Source organism: Orbicella faveolata, unplaced genomic scaffold (genome assembly GCF_042242905.1).
Source record: "Orbicella faveolata isolate gen_17 unplaced genomic scaffold, um_ofav_v1 contig_47, whole genome shotgun sequence".
Classification (NCBI taxonomy): Eukaryota; Metazoa; Cnidaria; class Anthozoa; order Scleractinia; family Merulinidae; genus Orbicella; species Orbicella faveolata.
In genome coordinates this window covers 26079945-26099944 of record NW_028301577.1, presented here as the reverse complement: position 1 = coordinate 26099944, position 20000 = coordinate 26079945, and the positions used below count along the sequence as shown (strand labels likewise).

General features: G+C 38.6%; 2 protein-coding genes across 3 annotated transcripts; both read left to right on the top strand.

Moving 5' to 3' along the window:
• The first annotated feature begins 87 nt into the window (after positions 1-87).
• Positions 88-12672, top strand: LOC110068701 (acid-sensing ion channel 1B-like). Of its 2 annotated transcripts, none has more exons than XM_089279485.1 (8): positions 88-301; positions 3074-3751; positions 4958-5209; positions 7765-7918; positions 8207-8272; positions 9525-9696; positions 10041-10132; positions 10631-12672. In XM_089279485.1, the coding sequence occupies exons 2-8, from the start codon at positions 3164-3166 to the stop codon at positions 10792-10794; spliced, it is 1488 nt and encodes a 495-aa protein (XP_089135611.1). In that variant the 5' UTR covers positions 88-301; positions 3074-3163; the 3' UTR covers positions 10795-12672. The 2 variants fall into 2 exon arrangements, with proteins under 2 accessions (XP_089135611.1, XP_089135610.1); XM_089279484.1 differs by having other exon boundaries at positions 8207-8302.
• A 183-nt stretch (positions 12673-12855) lies between these two features.
• Positions 12856-19705, top strand: LOC110068751 (eukaryotic translation initiation factor 3 subunit I-like). Its single transcript, XM_089279486.1, has 8 exons — positions 12856-12970; positions 13881-14061; positions 14572-14775; positions 15437-15564; positions 17317-17427; positions 18189-18278; positions 18803-18969; positions 19594-19705. Exons 1-8 carry the CDS (start codon positions 12968-12970, stop codon positions 19673-19675), a joined length of 966 nt encoding a protein of 321 aa, XP_089135612.1. The 5' UTR covers positions 12856-12967; the 3' UTR covers positions 19676-19705.
• Positions 19706-20000: the final 295 nt, after the last annotated feature.

Genomic DNA, 20000 nt, shown 5'->3' with positions numbered 1-20000 from the left:
TCCATGGAAATGTTGGCAATTTTTAAACATTTATGACACGTACCTGTCATAAAATGCAAAAATCATACGTCACTTTACTTTAATTTAACCCTCATTAAAAAGCAGCCTCACGTCTCTTTGCAAGCAATGCAGCTGGCGCTGTCAAAAAACAGAATACGTTTGCCAGGACTCCATTTAAAACCGTTTTCACAAAGTAAACCGATCTGCTTTTTGTTTGTGGGAAGTTGCCAAACTTTAAGAAATCTCATTACAGTTCTCAGAGCATCAAACTTCCTCAAGATATCAGCTTTGTTTTGCTGTGGTAAGTAACACTGATTAATCATTAGAGTATACAATGGAGCTATCTTCCTCAGTTAAAGAGATCAATCTGTAAGTCATTTCTTATCGGTTTCGTACCAGACGAGTACAAATTTTCCAAAGCAATTCTCCTATGGAAGCCGGTAAAAAAAATACTCAGTTAGAACTGACAGAAGAGCTATAAAATACTGGATCGATATTCGGTACTCAAATTAATATTCAAGCAATACGTCGTAGCATCTTCGATGTTTGCTGCTGTCACAAGTACAGATAAAAAATATTTCTATTTGCGCAAATGCAAAGCTGAAATTACAATTTATCCGTAGTGTACAGTGAAATTATTTTTTAGTGGTAAACATATTAAAATAGGTCCTAAATTCCTCCGCCAGTGCTGCAAGAAAGTTCTGGCACGGGAGATTTAGAAAGGGAATGTAACAAAGATTGGATTGATATTCCATATAGTCAAATAACGATATTCGAGCCTCCTTAATCAAGATTCAGATGTCGTCACTGGTTTGTACTGATCCGCAGATAAAAAGGAGTTCCTCGGCGCAAATACAACGCCACAATTACAGTTTATCGACCGCTGATATTCAGTGCCACGCAATTAATAATACAGAAGTTCCAATCGCTGATAATTGCTGTTTGAACGCACCTCTGAAATTACGAAAAGGGCTGAGGAGCTTTTGTCGACGAAGGCCTGAAGTACAAGGAATTTTTTCTTTATTCGGTCTCACGTTGAAAATTGGAGACCGAAGCTATGGTATTAATTAAAATTTCTCGGAAAGACTAAGTCCGCCTTCGGGTAGGCAATATAAATAAACAATTGCCACCATCACCATGGTACATGATGTTGCCTTTGCAGATTGGCAAAGGATAATCTTGGCAAGGTGTCTTAGAAAATGTAAGTATTTGAAATTTCTTGAGTCAGCCTTTAAAAATAAAATTTCAATTTTGTTCCATACACGCATGCTCACAGCGATGTCACTGTAATTGCTTTTTCAGAGGTGATAAAAAAAAAAAAAAAAACGATTACTAAGCAATCTATATAAAAAAGAGAATGTAACCACCAAAAAATTTGTACAGATCTTGGGAAAAATTCTTTTAGTGATGTGAATTGATCCTTAATTTGCCAAACACATTTTATTTCGTAAAATTTAGCTCTTATTTCTTGTCTTCTATCTTGCAACGCTAGAGGCTAGCAACGGCGCATTGCTAATTAACATCTGGTTGTTTTTTCGAATTAAAATTAAGCATCTCTTGGACAGGAAAAAAGGTGCTTAACATGAAAGTCCAGAAGAGTCTCATTTCTTATGGTGAATTACATTGTTACGCTCTGAACAAACATCGATTACACAAAGAAATTTCCAAAAAGCACTGTTCGTGTAGAATATTAATTAACAAATATTCATGTTATAAATATTAACAAAGTTAATTAACCACCTAGTGTCTTCTGCCAAGTTGTAGACGTGTGTTTAGTCACAGAGCAAACCTAGGACATGCAAGGCAATAATGGCACGGAATAACGAGTTTGGTAATCGTATCAGAAACTGACACACACAAAAAAGACCATTTGATCTCGGAGGCTTTTCGCTCTGTAGTGTTAAAATGTTTATCTGAACAGTGCAGATTATGTATATTTGAGGAGGTGGGTTGGGGGGGGGGGGGTTATTTTCGCAATAGATCACTTGGGGGCAGGAAAAAAGTAGTACGGGAAAAGTTTGTAAATAACAGAAAAAACGCACACTTTTTTACTGGGGTTAACCAGAACAAAAGAGGAGGTTGAAGAGGAAGAGGCAGAAGAAGAAAAAGAAAAAGAGGAAGAGGAAGAAGAAGTTCAAAAAGAAGAAGAAGAACAATCCCCCACAGTAATATGATAATTTCCTTGCCCTATGATAATTTTCTGAAATCTGTTATTTGTTTATTCGTAACAGGTGTTATTATCACACTGCAGCGAATGCCGTCCAAATAACGGTACAAATATACAGCGATATTGTACAGTTATTTGTACAGTAGAAAACCTGTTTGCCGTACAGGTCGACGCGCGTACGCAAAACTGTCACACTCTCCCTCTTTCATTGATAGATTTATTGATTACAGCAGTTGGATAATAAATCTCTTATTAGATGTTTTAGTATGTAGTATCGCTTAATATTTTTCCTCGTTGTTTGCATTTTGACTCGCCCTACGGGCTCGTCAAAATACGGCACAACTCGTAAAAATATACAGCGATACTACACACCAAAACATCTAATAAGATATATGTACTTTTAATGTTTGTCATACTGTCACGGTCTATTGTAATGCGTAACAACGTTTGGCAAATCAGTCATCCTGCTTGAAATTGCCGGTTTTTATCAATAGATTTCAAAATTAGTGTTGGAAGAGGCTCAAGTATATAAATTCCAGAACATCCTTTCTTAATTGTCAAGGCCCAATGTCCAATCACAACCAGCGTATTGGGCTCTCAATTGTTTAATTAAAAAATATATCTTAACTGCTTGTAGAGCTACAAGGATTTATACAAGCCCCGATACATATCAATGCTATAGGCCACTTCCAAGTTACCTTAGCTTGTGCCTCTGTTTCAAAACGAGTCCTCGGGCAAAACGTTTTATATGAAAATGAGTTGATTTGCATGAAAATGAACCTCTAGACGGGTCACATTTACATATCATTGTTTCGAACAAAGACTCGTTTTGACATAGGGCCAAAACGAAACTCGAAAATGGCCAATTCAATCGACCTCATTTTTTGACATCAATTTTATTTCCAGGCATTCGACGTGATTGAGAGATGGGGACATCAGTGAACCAGTGAGTTCGGTAAAAATCTTGATTTGTCAGTAAGAATATGTATTCATAAAATGGGTAAAATGGAAATGAACAACTGCGTAAAAGAGAACACAAAACCATGGCGAGAAAATGGAGGAGAAATCGACCAGAACAATGATGAAACAGACGAACAAACATTGATCAAGAACTTTGGATCATACACAACACTACATGGTTTTCATTTCCTGTTCGACTCTAACTCGACCATTCGTCGCATCCTCTGGCTGATACTGATGCTTGTTTGTCTGGTCATATTAGCTATTACTGTCAAGGAAAATTACTTGAAGTTACTGCGACACGAAAGCTCGGTAACAAAGGACATTGAACATTCAAAAAGGTTGCTTTTCCCAGCCGTCAGTATTTGCAATCAGAACATGCTACTGAAAAGCAAAATACAAGGCACTGATGCTCAGTTATATTTGGATGGTATTGACTACCTCATGCCGGCGAATCCGGGGGATGCTGACACACAACGGGCTCCTCGTGGGGTTAGTACGTCGTTTGATATTGAGAAAGCTGTGCGAGAGGCTGGGCATAACCTCACAGCCATGTTGAAGTTTTGTAGTTGGAGAGGCGAAAGGTGTGGTGCGGAAAATTTCACTACCTTTGTATCTTTTTACGTAAGTATACGGTGTTAAAGCTTCTGAGTCTGCCATTGCTATAAAATCCACGAACAAGGATCAGTAGTTAGTTGCTGTACTAAATAGAGTGGTTTAAATTGAGGTCCCGAACACACTAATGCGTTTTTATAAGTATCCGGGACGTCTAGACGAAAACGAAGCAAAATATTTTCGACCTCACTCACGTTTTCGTTTTGTTCTCACCTAGCCTGACCTAGAAAACGCTGATGGAAGCGACGGCATATGACGCTTTTCACGTCAACGTTTCCAAAATCTCTATTTTCACGTATCTACGCGAGAAGCGGAGCGTTTTCAAAAGGTTCTACTTTTGAAACCAATTTCGAAAACCTCCGTTTTCATCAGCATTTTCGGTGGTTGTTATAGTGTGGACGATAGGCAAAAAGCATCAAAAGTATGCGTTTCGTGCGGACGTATAAGTGTGGTCGAGGCGTGAGTGTCGTGAGACTAAAACCAAAGTAATCACTCTAGCGAATCACAAAGGATACAGAAATACAGTGAACCAATCAAAACTCGAAGTAATTACGTGTAGCTGAAGCGAAACGCGGAAAACAAGTGCGAGCGAGTCATGATTGGTTTTAGTTTTACTTCTGATTGGATGAAAAAATGGCGCGAGTTTTTTAAGCCAATCATCTAGCGTGGTAAGTGCAAACCCACATATTTTACGACATTTAATTGAAAACCGCTCTATGCATAAACGAAATGACACCACGTCTCGTGTCGTATCATAGTCCTTTTTTCATTATTTATATTGGCAAATAATTTCCGCTAAAATTCCACAAAAGCGACCTTAAGAAGGTAAATCCTGTTCTGTCCTTATTGAGGAACTGAGCAGGTCTAACACAAAAAGAACTCGGCCAATAATTTATTTCCTCTGTTCGTCGTCATCTGACGTTTCGACAACCTGAGCGGAAGTCTCATCTTCAAAGTCAAGTGACTATTCTTTTGACTCTGAAGAGAGCTTCCGCTCAGGTTGTTGAAACGTCAGTCACCAACAACAGTTCTTTTCAGAACTACCCTCACCCTGACGATCACACAAGACGAACTACTGATGCTCTGGGCTTAGACCACTTACTAGATTTGTTTTCTCAATGCGCACTTCAAACTACGCACATCGTAGCTCAAAAACATCTTTAACTTTTACTAATTGGACTGTTTAACTGTTTGTATTCCATATCTCCACGACAGCGTGGTCTATGCTACACTTTCAACTCTGGGGCTCCGGGACATCCTCTTCTTGACGTCACGTCATCCGGGATAACACAAGCCTTAAGTCTAATGATAGATGTACAACCCAACGAGTATTATGGGCCTTTTAGCTACGAGGGAACTGGACTCAAAGTGTTGCTCCATGACCAGAACGAGTGGCCGGAAATAGAAAACCTTGGAATGGATGTGACACCGGGATATAACACAAATATAAGAATACAGAGAAGCAAGGTGATTATGTTAACAACATAGATGATCGGTTGGGGGTGGATTGAGTTGTTAGCTACCTCCATTTGAGTTGTTAGCTACCTCCATTATCAGAGATAAGTTCAAGAAACGTGCGAAAACAAATATCCTAGCGAGCACCATATATAAGAAGCTAAGGAATCAAGTTGTCAAAATGATCGCTAATGCCAAATCAGCCCATATGAGAAATGAAATCATTGAAAATATGGGCAACCCCAAAAAACTTTGGAAAACTCTTAAACATGCAGTACCAACACACCCGAATCCTTCATCGCCCTCTTTTATTGAAACGCATGGCACAGAAATAACAGACCCACTTTCCATGGCTAACGCTTTTAACGATCACTTCACCAACATACAGCTGGCTGCAAACTCGGCTCAGGACACAGTCGACGAGCAAGTACATGATGACATACACACAAGCATTTCAAACTTTATCAATGCTCGCATAGATGTTTCCACGCAGTTTGATATCCCCCTCATGACCACTCAACAAGTTGAAGAATATATAAAGCGCATTGGAAGAAACAAAGCCACTGGCCTAGATGGAATTGGCATTAAAATTCTAAAACTGGCACTACCGGTGATTTCTCAAAGCTTAACCAATATCTACAACGCAAGCATCACTAAAGCCGTTTTTCCGGATAAATTCAAAAAGGCAAGCTAACTCCTGTCTATAAGAAAGACTCACCTCATGACAGAAACAATTATAGGCCTATCTCAGTCCTGCCAGTCATCTCCAAACCTCTTGAAAGACACGTTGCATCATCCTACCTAAAATACCTGTGCAAAAATAACCTTCTATACAGCAAACAGTCTGCCTATCGCCCAAATCATTCTTGCGAAACTGCTCTCTTGAACCTCACAGACAACTGGCTGAAAGCTATGGATAAAAGCAAGTTTGTTGGGTCGGTATTCTTGGATCTGAGCAAAGCCTTCGACTTAGTGAGTCATGACATTCTACCAACCTTGAGGTGGTTCAAATCGTATTTATACGATCGAACTCAAACATGCGCCATTTCTGGATTGCTATCAAACCCTCTCACGTTACCACAAGGCGTTCCACAAGGATCAATCCTGGGTCCCGTGCTATTTTCACTTTACACTAACGATCTACCTCTCTGCCTACCAACTTCTGACGTCGAAATATATGCTGATGATACAACGTTATGGACTTCTGATCACTCCATTGATCATATCCAAAACAATTTGCAAGACAGCCTAAACAACGCTAGCAGTTGGTTAAAGTTAAACAAAATGTTACCTAACACAAAGAAGACGAAACACCTGCTCATAGCTACACGACGGAAGTTGGAACATGCTAACAACTCAACCTTAGATCTTCACTTGAATGGCAACCGCATAGAAGAAGCCAAGGATGAAAAACTCTTAGGCGTCAAGATCGACAAGCACATTAGCTGGCACAACCACATTGAATATTTAATTGGGAAGCTGAACTCTAGAATTCATCTACTTAAAAGAGCGAAAGGCTACCTTAATCTCCACTGCAGAAAATTGTTATTTAACGCGCTTATGAAGCCTGTCTTTGAATATTGCTGTTCGGTTTGGGGTAACGCCCCTAACGATCAACTGCTGAGAATACTTAGAGTGCGGAAAAGCTGTAGTAGGTTAATATTAGACGCTAGTTTCCACGAGAACTCGGTTCAACTGTTCAAGAAACTACAGTGGATGCCAATAGATGATGTAATACGCATGAAGAAATTGTGCATGATGTTTAAAATTGTGAATGGGGAGTGTCCGCATTATTTTACAAGTTATAGAACCTATGTTAAAAACACCCATTCTTGTAATACTCGAGCTTCTTTTCATGATCATCTGGCGGTGCCGAAATGTCGCTCCAACGCAGGCCTACGAACATTTCTTGCAAGTGCCACTTACCTGTGGAACTGTCTAGACGACAAATTTAAAACTATCACACATGAAAGAAACTTTAAGAAACTTTTAGTGAACAGCTTTTTACAAAGTAATTCAGACCGTGAACATTTTACCGTCTCTAGAACGTTTTGAAAATGTCTTGTAATATATTCGAATACATTTTATGTGCATGCTGTATTATATTTTAACTTCTTCAATATTTTAACATTTTTTAACTAAATATATATATATATATATATATATATATATATATATATATATATATATATATATATTTTTTTTTTTTTTTTTACTCTTACTTTTTTTTTTTATGTAGCCCACAATGTAAACTACTGGGTTACCAGTAATTGTGTCAGCTATTAAAGTGTTTTATTTATTTATTATTATTATTTTGGAGAAGCAAAAACTAATAAAAAACGAAAAAGTCGAACACTGTAATTTCACTGTAATTTTACCCCCGATTTCTCGAACCAAATTCGTTTTCCTTGGAGGTTCGAAAAATGGGGATCCCACTGTATACACTTCTTTCAATTAGCCGAAGCCTAACAGGGCTATAAATAAAGCTTAGGTTAAGGAAATGTTTTGGCATTGTTACTATCGGTTAGTTTGATTAACTGTTTCATTTGAAACACTCCGTTTTGCAGATGATCAATCTTGAGCCACCCTTTCAGCCGCCGTGTGGTACAAGGCAGTTGGTAACTACGAAGACATACTCAACCAGCACTTGTTACTATGAATGCTACCAAAAGAAACTGATGGACGTTTGTAATTGTCGTTTTCTTGGTATGCCCTATAGAGGTATGAAAAAAAAAAAAACTAAAATGTTAACGCCAGCATCGGATGTACGACCCGTGTGCTTGATAATAAGTTGATACTGTGACGAGAAGCAAGATTGAATATCAGTTATATGTGGTGAAGTGGATTGAATTTGCCATTATATTGGAGGCAAACCAGTTGTCTATAATTTCTTAAGCGTAGCCGAAGAATTTAACCACAGCCAGAATAGATTTCATAAGAAGAATGTGCAGGAAATAAAAATAAAAGTTAAAAAAACTCCACTGTTTTTTTTTTCTTTCTTTTTTTCAGGGGAGTTTAACGTATCAAGGTTTTGCAACACCGAAGAGATACGAACCTGCATCCTGCCCTCAACTGGTAAAGGCATTTTTCTAAACTCCGTGGAAGGTGTGGTATTTCGTCTTAATTTAAGCTGCTAGTCAACAGATGCTACTCGACTTTGCCGTCACTGTTATTATTATATTTTAGAAAATTGTTTTATATGTGGATTATTATATTAGCCACGGAATCCCGATTGGACATGAAATCGTTTTCACGGGGCCAGCATCACTGCGCTATTTGGTGAATTGAAACCCCTATTACCAAATCATATCATATTTGACATCTAGGAGCCAAGTAAACATGGCTGATAATTGCTGAATGAAATTTTGTTTAGAACTTGTAAGTTAATATATCCTAGTTCACCATTTTCTATTATTTTTTTAGTATATAGAAAATACACTACTCGTAAAATTCATACCAAACTACATCCGGGACCCGAGCGGGGTATTTTCCATATCCTCACTTGTGAGGATGTTGATGACGTCATTTCCCGCTTTTCACAGTTGTTTGTTTGTGAAGTCAGTCAGAGGGTGCTCGTGAAATTGTGGAAAGTTGCTCGCTGGAATACCAAAAAGTTGCTAAAACAGTGCCAAAAATCCAAAGTTGCTCATTAAATTCAAAAGTTGTTACCTAAGTTTCTTGATATTCTTATACAACGATTAATTGAAAGCTTTATTTTTCGTTTTTCACAATAATTACTAACATGGGCGAAGAAAAATAGCTTGAAACTCAGCTTTAAAGGGTTTCTCACAAATATGGGCGAAATTTAAGCAGACTCTTAAGGTTAACGGAACAACGGAACAAATTAAAACACATGGTTCATTTGACGTTTTGCCGAACGTTGTCAAGTGACAGGTTGTGTTCAAACTTAAAAAAGTTGATAAACATTCAAGAAATTCGCATAATTGAAGTTTTCTATATGAAATCGTAGACTTTTTCGTGCTCAGGGGATATGTGTTATAAACCTATATTTTGCTCAAAAGTTGCTTAGAAAGGCAAAATTTTCTCTGTTGCTCGAGGTTGCTAAAACTGCAAAAAGTTGCTCCAAACGCCAAAAGTTGCTCCAAAGTTGCCGAGCACAGTTGGGACAGGCCGATCAGTCAGTTTGCCTATATGATTTTTAAGTGAATGGTCAACCGCTGACTAGTAATCCATGGAGTGTTTACGTGAAGCCACATCAATGCCATGGCGTACGAAAAGAAAATAACACGGTGTCTTGAAAATATGAAGTCATATCTTTTCGATGCCGTATAATATCCTTTATATAATAATTCCATTTTTTCAACAGAACGTCTCAGCCCAAGTGATTGTGATTGTCCTGTACAATGTGAGAAGATCAAGTATGGCTTGGTGCTCTCCTCGGCATATTTCCCGTCACCTCATTTCTGGGACGCACTTTACAAATTCTTCAATAAAAGTGAGAACGGGACCGCAACAGATGCCCTGCAAGAGATAATCAGGTTAGACTTTCCGAAAAAAAAAAAGGTGTCCTTTTGAAGCTTTGTTACGAGGAAAAAGGAGACGGAAAATTCTACCATGTATCCGGTCCAAATTCCAAGCATTTCGTATACATCAACACGATCGCAAAGATCATTTGGTACGCGTCAGCTAGAAAAGGGGGATGGGGTGCGTTACCACCTATAATTTACTCTGAGGGGGGGCTCCACCCAAAAGGGGTACACTCGTGCAAGAGTTTATGCGAGTTGCGCTTACGGAGAAAATTAAACTTACATTGGAAACTCATACTGCCTTTCAACATTCAGTTATGATGAAAATTTCCCCCTTTCTTTCATTTTCCTAATAGGAGACACTTATTGAAGCTGAACATTTTCTACGAAAGTCTGTCAACCGAAGTCACTAAAGAAAAGCCAGCCTACGATATCTTCGCCTTTGGATGTAGGTAGCAATACGCGTACCCGCCCACACTCCCTCGCTCAAACCCTCCCGCCTACAAATGCAACAAACTCAAATTTAATATCCTTACTCGTTGGTAAACACGTCTTTGTAGTTTCGTTTCGTGAATTTGGTAGTACATTATGATATGCAGAACAAAATCACCTCCACTTCTGAAGCTTAGATATGAATTTCTTAATTTATGTCACGTGCAAGAAGAAGTTACACTTTGATCACTTCTGGAAACAAACAGCTAAATTTGTAGTTATTTATCCTTAGTAAATATTCTCTAAAGTAGAATAGTTAGTATGCATTTGGATTTAGACATTTTAACGAAAAAACAAAACAAACAAAAACAAAAACAGCAAACAAAACAAACAAAGTCCAAAATCATCTGCTTAATATTGCTTCCAGGGAACACGGCAAGGCAAGGATGTGAGGTTGGGAATATTATTTTAGTGTACGCTAGGTGATTAATACTTTGATATTTTTGCTTTTCAGCGGACATGGGTGGTACCATGGGGCTGTTCCTTGGCTGTAGTCTTCTGACATTGTTTGAGTTTTTAGATCTGCTCATTATGGCTTCATTCAGGTTTTACGCGGTAAAGAAAGCTGCGTCAAAAAAGGTCAACCACAAATCAGAGGCTTATGATGACTCCGTGTGATGAAAAATTACTTATGCTAGACTTAGAACGAGGAAACTTCAAAAACTACGGGCTACTCGCCTTGTTTCGCCTCAACTCTGGTACACTAGGAAACATACAGGCTAGAATTCAAGAGAAACGCAAGAATTAAAAACGAAATAACCTCAGTATTTTGAAACTCCGTTAGGAGAAAACTGAACAGATTGTAAGCAGAGAGACAATACATGCAAAGTTGTTTAGTTTCTTTTGGCACGGAAATTTTTTTCAAGGAAAGTGGCAATTTTAGTAAACCCTAACCCTAACCCTAAACAAAATCCGGTAAGAAATCGAGTAATTTCAGTTTTTTTGTGGACAAAAACCTTGTACCAGAATAATTTTAGGTATTTCACAGTCCTTTTTACATTTTCTTAAAGCTAAAGATATAAGTAGTTGCCTGAAATAACACCGAAACAATTTCTCATGTGAACTAGAGAAAATAAGTTTCAAAGTTCAGAGACATTGGGCAAACACAGGTAAAATTTCGTTATCAGTATCATTTCAGTACTTTCAAGACTTTCATATGAGCTTCAACATTGGTTTTCAAAATTTGGTGTGTTAGGGATAATTTTTTTTTTTTGATTAGATATTTAAAACAGTCGCACAGACGTTTGCGAAACGATGTAAATAATCTCGGTACAAAGTTTTTGTCCACTTGCTACTCAAACTTGTGGTGGATTCCTTCTTAATTCTTTAATATTTTCAATGTAAAATTGATTCCAAACGATTTTTGTAGAAGTAATTATTTCTACTCTGGTGCACTTTCAGATATTGCTCGAAAATATCGAGCTTCGAGTATGAGTTAGTTGAATTTCCAGCGGATCCGCTAATAACTAAATTTGAGATTTAGAGCCTGACTGGAGATGGATAGCGGCTGAAAAGCGAAGAAAAAAGCGCGAAGCACGGCACAAGCCCAGTTTGTTGTTTGTGACTTTGTTCAAAAAATATTGTTCATGTAATTTAACTCCATTGAAAAGTATATAATCCCCGATGTAATGCCTGGATTGAAAGTATATTCCAATCCTGAAGATCGCTTTAGCTAATCGACGGTTTTTGGAAGCTACAGTTTTATTGCATATAAGTTATTTAAAAGGTACTGTAACTGATACTGGTCAACCGATTAACCCTTGAATAGACCAGTTCGGGTTTTTTTGCCATTTTGAAAAAGGCATACGTTAAACAAGACGCGAAATATCCATTTTTCATGGGATGGCGGGAAATCCGCGAACGGGTCTGTAGTTGCCTCCAGGACACTGGGGACTACTCCTTGTTATAAAATATGTAGGTATGTGCGACCCAAAACAGATATCGACTTTGAGCCAATTATTCTGAAATAGTGGATAGATTTTGAACATTTAAGGCGCGTTACCTACTCCAGGGCTATAGAAAAAGGATTTAGTTTGACTACGGCAGAGATGGTAGCCTGAAATGTCAATCAGCTCTCGTCCTCAGCCTAGTCCCTCTCGTTCGGGGAAGAGGCCGAGGGCGGGAGATGACGTCATTACAGGCCAGAGGGACTGTGAATGCGGAATCATTTTCTATGGAATGTTGTTTTGGGTTACATTTCCTGTCAAAAATGATATATTAAACTTGACATCTAGACCGAGCCCGTTCAAAATCCAGACTGCGAAATGCGTTCACTAATCCCTATCCTAAACAAAACTATGACAGAAGCTAATTTTATAACAAAAATAGTTTTCTCTGTCCTAACAATAGGGTAGAGAATTTTTTCTTTTCTCTACCCTGTTAGCGCAAGTAGGCCCTAGTAAGATCTAGAATCGCTTGCCGGTTTTTCCTATGAAATCTAAGCTGCGAGCACCCTCCCTCCCTTATATTAGCTCTTATATTATAATTCCTTCTCCCTTGAAAAAAAATAAAAGATAAAAAATTAAAGAAACCCCTAATCTTAGGCTGTTTTTCTTTTCTCCTTCTCCCTTTTCCCTTACTTCTCGTTTTCGCCTGATCGCAGTTAATGAAATCAACCAGGCGTTACATATCGTGTGTCCGGGAAGGACTGGGTACAACGCCAAACATCCGCTGACATTCAACCGAAGGCTCTTGTGAGTAAACGTGCTTTGGAACTTTCTGACTCAGAGTTTAGTCCTATGGTCAAGTTTTGTTATTATTTTAGCTATTTCGGAGATTCAGTGACCAAAAGATGGTAAGTAATCATTTCTCCGTTTTCACAAATCTCTGTTAGCCTTTTATTTTTAACTGGAATATGTCTGGGGTCAAATATACCGTATGCTTTTCACCCGGCAATTCGCAATGAAATTTTAGCTTTAATTAATATTATTTCATCTGCTTTTCGTCAATTTCGACAGTCTATGCTTGAATAATAAGGGTTTTTTTCCGGTAAATACAGTATATGTAGATTGAAAACTTTTGTTAACTTTAACTCTCACCAATCGCCCTTGTACTTTGTTCTACATATCGTAATTCAGCGTACTTAGCTTAGCTTTAATATAGCCTCCATGTGTTACGTAGTAATACGCATTAAAGCCGAGCAACTCTTTTTCTACGATGACGGTAAAACTGAAAACTGTCGACGACTCTCAAGAAAATTTAAGTAGCTTCAAATTCGCTAAGATCACATGAGAGGAGAGTTTCAAGTCAAACGATCAAGCAGGAACAAGAGTAATAAAATGTTGATCTTGATTCTATTGGGTCGACATTGTTACAGTAAACCCATATTCAACCCTCTAAAAAACCCAGTCACAAAATGACCCTCCTCCCCCTTGCTTCTCCTGGCTGTACAACTCTAAAACTGTGATAATGATCCCATGGATTTTCAGTCTGATTTTCAGTCAACAAATGTACATGTAGCATGTTTTTGTTTCATATTATTTTTCCCATGCTATGAAGAATTCAAACAAAAGGCTGGAAAACTGTTGCATGATATACTAATTACTATATTATAAAGTTAATACTTGTATTTCTCCCATCCCCCGGTAAAAAAAAAAAACAATAATAATTTCTAAATTTTGATATTTGTATGCATGTTGTATGCATTTGTATGCATGACTGCATAATAATATCTAATATCCTGCCTACTTATTGTTTGTACCTAGAAACCACTTATGCTCCATGGTCATGAGCGATCAATCACTCAGATCAAGTACAATAGAGATGGTGACTTGCTCTTTTCCTCTGCAAAAGACACAAAACCAAATGTCTGGTACTCATTAAATGGTGAAAGACTTGGAACATATAATGGGCATGGTGGTGCTGTCTGGTGTATTGACGTTGATTGTATCCTTGAAAAATACATTGATGAGACAGGTTTCTGAATGCAACAACAACAACTTTATTCACTCATACATTTTACAGTTGTACAAAAAGCACATATAAAAAGTAAGACAGAAAAATGTACATTTGAGTCTGGACTGAAGTAAACGAAAAGTGTTCTAGTCAGTCTCCAGTTGTTGTAAGGTTTCCATAGATATTGAGAGAATACAGAATTATTTAAAGAAGAGATGTGTACATAGTGTAACAGAATGGAGAAAATCAACAAAGGTTTACAGAATGTTGTTCAGACAGAGTAGTTTTCTCATCAACAGTTGTATTTCAGTATACAGGCAAAACAAACTGGCCTGTAGCTGACAGGTCTTACCCTTGCCAGGAAGGATTTTTTGGCTTGGTAGCTTCAGTACTACCCTCCACTGATGACCGCACTGTAGAAATTCCTTAAATTGATAATTAATTTGTTTTTAACCAGTAATGGGAAAATTCCTTAACTTAATTGATCTTTTGCTATTCTAGGGGAAACACATCATTTTATTTCTGGGTCAGCAGATAACAGCTTGAGATTTTGGGATTGTGAAACGGCAACCACACTATCTAAATATGAGACAAAAACTGCCGTCAGGGCTTGTGGCTTCTCTTATTGTGGTAGAAAGGTTATGATGACAACAGACAAACAGATGGGACACGAGTGTGTACTTATGTTGTATGATATCAGAGAAGGTTAGTAAATTTACTGTATGTTGTGAGTAAGAGAGTTCGCTCTCACAGTTCCTCTTGTATAAATGGGTGAAAGCTACCTGTACCTGATAACATGATTTGATTGCTTACATTGGACTAACATCCCACCCAAGAGGACTAGTTGCATGTAATAATAATAACATAACACTCAAGAACTAGGGAGAAACACTTAACGGCATCTTGTGTTTCCCCCTACACCTCTTTCATGCTCTGCCACTTTGCGTGTGCCTTACAACAGAACAGAACACAGTCTAGACTTCTTTATTTGTTAATTATTACCCTTGTTAGTGGGACTGAGTTCTATTAAAATTGCTCTGCATTGGCATTCTTGAGCAATATTCAATGTGTTTCACTCTCAAAGTTCTCTTTCCACCCAGGTATATAAATGGCTACTGGTCGACTTAATCAGCTTAGGGTAACCCTGTAATGATGTAATAGTAGAGCTAACAATGTAGCAATGCTACTGAGACTAGGGTAGGCTCCCCACCTTACCCCGTTAGTTGAGCAAAAAGATAAGGTCCATGTGACACAATGCATGAGACGCAATGCAGAGTTTTTCTTTCACCCTTTACACATATGTAACTAAAACCTTTATTTTGTGTACGTGTATCTTAATTACCTGACACCCCGTGTCTGTTTGAAGGCTCCAAGGAACCATTTCTTACTGTACCGATTGATGGACCTAAAGTGACAGCAGCCCTTTGGGGTCCATTAGACCAGTACATAATCACTGGACATGAAAATGGAGATCTTTGCCAGTGGGATACAAAGGTGAGAGTAAGATAGTTAGCTGCATTTGAATGTTTATGGGAAGGTGGTTGGGGTTACAAAAGCCCAGGTCTGGGTTGTTCAAAAGGTAGATAATGCTACATGTATGTACTAGATAAATCACTATCCAGCAAATAGTATGTTTTGTTTGGTTCACATTTACCCACTGGATAGCGATTTATCTGGTGGATAGCACTATTCAGCCTTCCAACAACTGGGGCCAGATGACTTGTTCTTATATTTTGTCATCTTTAGGTTTAACAACTAGATTCCATGTTGCTGTACATTTGTTTGAAGTAATTTATCACAGATGACCACAAAATGTGGTAAGAACAACAAAGTGGCACAGGAGACGATAGCCAAGTGTGTCACCAATGTTCTCACAACATTTGGATGTCATCTGTTATCAATTACTGAAGAGATGCATGGGAACGTGGAATCTATTTGTTTTACAGTATGTGATTAAGAAACAAAACAAAAATGTCAATGACGTCATCTATTCATCTGTCCTCCAATCAGTCATAAGTAAAAACCAATCAAAATATGAGAATAATTCAACATGATATTATAGAAATTTTGATTGATAATCTACATGCACACTGTATGTATGCTGATTTAACCAGTGGAAGGTCTTGCAAGAGGAACATCATAAATTATGTGCAATGTACTGTTTACAGTGCTTGAGCCATAACTAATATTGCTTACAGAAATACACACATGTGCATGTATGCATTTGTTGTGGACAGTTGCATGTACATGTTTAGGAAATGTTTAGCCAGCACATTGATGTCTCCTAGGGATCACCTGCGCACGGGCTAGAAAATGCATGTGCATTTGTTGTGTATGTATCTGTTTCAGTCAGCAGGGTTGTAGCTAAGAAAATAGTCTCCTGGCTAAGATTTCCATTGAGCCGGTCACCATTTTTTGCAAGAGACCTGGAACAAAATTTGTAAATCTTCTAACTCTTTTGCAACACCTTAAATGCGGGGCTATCAAGCTCTCTGTTTACAAGATGGTGGATGCGGTACACAGAAAGAAGACTAATGCTCAAAACAAGATTTTCAATTACTTAACTTGTTATAGTGGCACCGATACTCAAGGTAGTTGGGAATTTATTCCAAACATTTAATTTAGATGTTTCAGATATCGAATGGTTGTATGTGCGTAACCTAAAAACCGTTTGTTGTCATTTACTGAGTGATTGCGCGCTCAATTCCAGCCGCCGATCACCTCTTTCCCAGCCGGCAAATTTTGCTGGCAGCCAGTGCTTTGTGACAACTCTGAGTCACATGCATCGATCACCTTTTAATAAACATATAAATACAAATAGGTAGACAGAAGTGAGCAGGGATGGATGCACTGTGGACCTATGGCGAAAGCGCTTGCCTCCCACCAGTGTGGCCTGGGTTCGATTCCAGCCCGGTGCCATAATTTATGTGGGTTGAGTTTGTTGTTGGTTCTCGCCTATCTCTGAGGATTTTTCTCCGGGTTCTCCGGTCTTCCTGCCTCCTGAAAAACCAACACTTCAAGTTCCAATTGGACCAGGATAGAGGACCTGCATAAAAACCACCTAAGGCTGATGTGGCTTGCTCTCTAAATATTGTAATTTATTTTATTAATTTCTTAATTTTGTTCAATTCTAATTAGTGAAAATGATTAACTGCACTTCATCACCGACTTTAAGTAACTAAGCAACATCACTTTCACATGTTTGGTTTGTTTGCTGTTTTAAGTATTTATTTATTTTCATTACAGACAGGAAACAAATTGTTAACTGTTCACGAGCACACAAAACAAATCAACGATATACAGATGTACAAGGATCAGACCATGTTTATAACCGCTTCAAAAGATCATACAGCTAAGGTTAGTGTTGAGAGCATTCCACGGTAGACATTTTGTTTTTTAGAAAATTCAGTGTAAATGAACTCTTCTTCCTGCCCTCGGATCCCGTCGAGGTACCAAGGCGTCGTTCACACTACGCCAGAGATATTTAAAAAACGCAGCTTTATTTCTACGGTTAGGCCTACCGTCCACACTAATCCGTCACGAAAATGGAGCTTTTCGGAAACGCTCTTCAAACCGGAGGAATTTGAAAACGCCGGCTTTTCGTTTTCGTGTGGACGGAAAACATTTGAGGGTTAATGGTAGATTTTACCTTATAAATCAGTGGTTTAGGGCACCAGTGGTTTGCAGTGGTAAGACATCTTAATGTGCTTTTCATATTTCTTTTTGTGGGGGAAATACTCCTTTCATTGCTATTTTGAAGTGGCAGCGACCAAAAAACCTTGATAATGCATTTCATGGCCGTTCCGGTGTAAGCATTTGACTCAAGTAAATAAGCCATTTGCGAGTTACCTTGTGCTTCTCTTTCAAGACGAATACGCATGTAAAACCTATCATGCGAAGGTCACATGGATTTTCATGAAAATGAACCTGTACGCAGAATACATTTTCATATGAATTGTTTCGCACAGACTCGTTGTGATGCAAAGACAAGGCAACTCGGATATACAGCCTTTTGAAGATTGTCTCTCGGTCTGTCTGTCTGTCTGTCGGTCTGCCTGTTTGTCTGTCTGTTTTTCTGTCTGTCTGAAGTTGATGCATAGCCTTACCTTTGTCCACAGCTTTTTGACACAGACTCTCTGCGACACATGAATACGTACAAGACGGAGAGGCCCGTGAATTCAGCATCGCTCTCTCCCATCAGAGAACACGTAAGTTCTGCTAAACAACTGCTCCTGTACACGCATTTTACACCTGATCTGTTATTTCAGTTGACGTAGCACCAGATTCTTAGAACTAACGCAAGGTAAGTGTACAGCAGTAAGTACGGAGAATTTTGCTCTCGATCTTTGGATTAAAGCCGAGCTTGTCGTCATGACTGACAGCGCTTTAAATTCAGATATCGTAGGATAAAGTCACTGCGTGTTTTCCTACCCCCCCCCCCCCCACCCTCCCTTCCTGTTGCGAATCCATCGCAGGTTACCCTCCGGCTTTCATTTTCAGTTTACCTTGAACTGGTGACAGTGGGAGGTTTGAAAGGGGCGGGGTTAGGGAGTGGTTAAGGTAACGGGGTAGTTTTTTGGAAGCTTTGATGTAACATGCCATCAGGGAGGAATGGCGACGCGAGCAACTGCTTTATATTGAGAAACTAAACGGCCTAAGCGTCAAGTCCCTTAGGTGGACCACTTGCCGGCAAAAAGTAAATAGCAAACTGTTTGATCTTTGTGGGATGTAGGTGGTGTTGGGAGGTGGCCAGGAGGCGATGGATGTAACAACCACTTCCACAAGAGTCGGCAAATTCGATGCCAGATTCTTCCACACTGTATTTGAAGAAGAAATGGGTCGAGTCAAAGGTCATTTTGGACCCATTAACAGCACCGCTTTTCATCCAGATGGAAAAAGGTAATCATAAATCATAAGTAATCATAAAAGAACGCGACATTACAAAAGAATAGCGCAGAACGAGAAAATTACAAATTGCACGCGATGTAATCAATACTGCTATTCAAGCTTGTGTTAAATCACAGTATTCTGTTTGGTTTACTAGAGGCTATTATTTGTAAACTGTTGTTCGTTAGGAGAAATCTGCTTTTATAATTAGCGACGATGACGCGTGGAATTCGAATATTTTAGAATAATATCATAGGAAAGTGATCTAAGGTTTGCCATAGCTTCCCTGAGATTGTCTGCCCTATTCAGTTACGGTGTTTGAGTATCCGATCTTAATGAGCAGAGATGTTTACACCTGTTTTATTTCTCCGTTTTTTTCTGTGTCAAACACTCAAGACAGTGTTTGACCACATTTCGAAGTTCAACAAAAATACTCCGCTGCGCTTTGTGTTTTCAATTTTCTTCACGGTGGTCACTCGTGTTTGATATATTCCGTCCTTGGATTTTGGGGTTTGTAAAGTTCAACTCGTTACTGAAAACACACTTAACACGTAAGACATGAAAATGGCGCGTGTTTCACGCCGGGTTGTGTGCTGTTTCATAAGAACTGAAATATTGTTTGTTCTTTCTTCACAGTTATAGCAGCGGTGGCGAGGACGGATATGTACGAGTTCATGTGTTTGATCCTTCATACTTCGAAGTGGAATTTGAATATTAGCCGAAATAAATTATGCCAGTTATCACTTGGTTACTGTTGCAGAAATGAATCCAAGTTTGCCATCAACTCACAAACTCGCATTATTATCTGGCTTGTGTTTTTGGCGGATATAACGCGCTCACTGATTGGCTAATTTTACGGCATTGTTCTCCCGTAATGCACACGGGCCGATTACGGGCCTACCAAAACAAAGCAAAAAGTCATATAGTAAACAACTTGTTAACCTCGAACCTTCAGTCTTTACGGGAAAAATCTCCAACCTCAAATTTTCCATATATTCGACCTCGCTATCGCTCGGTAAATGCGGAAAGATCTCGGTTTGAGA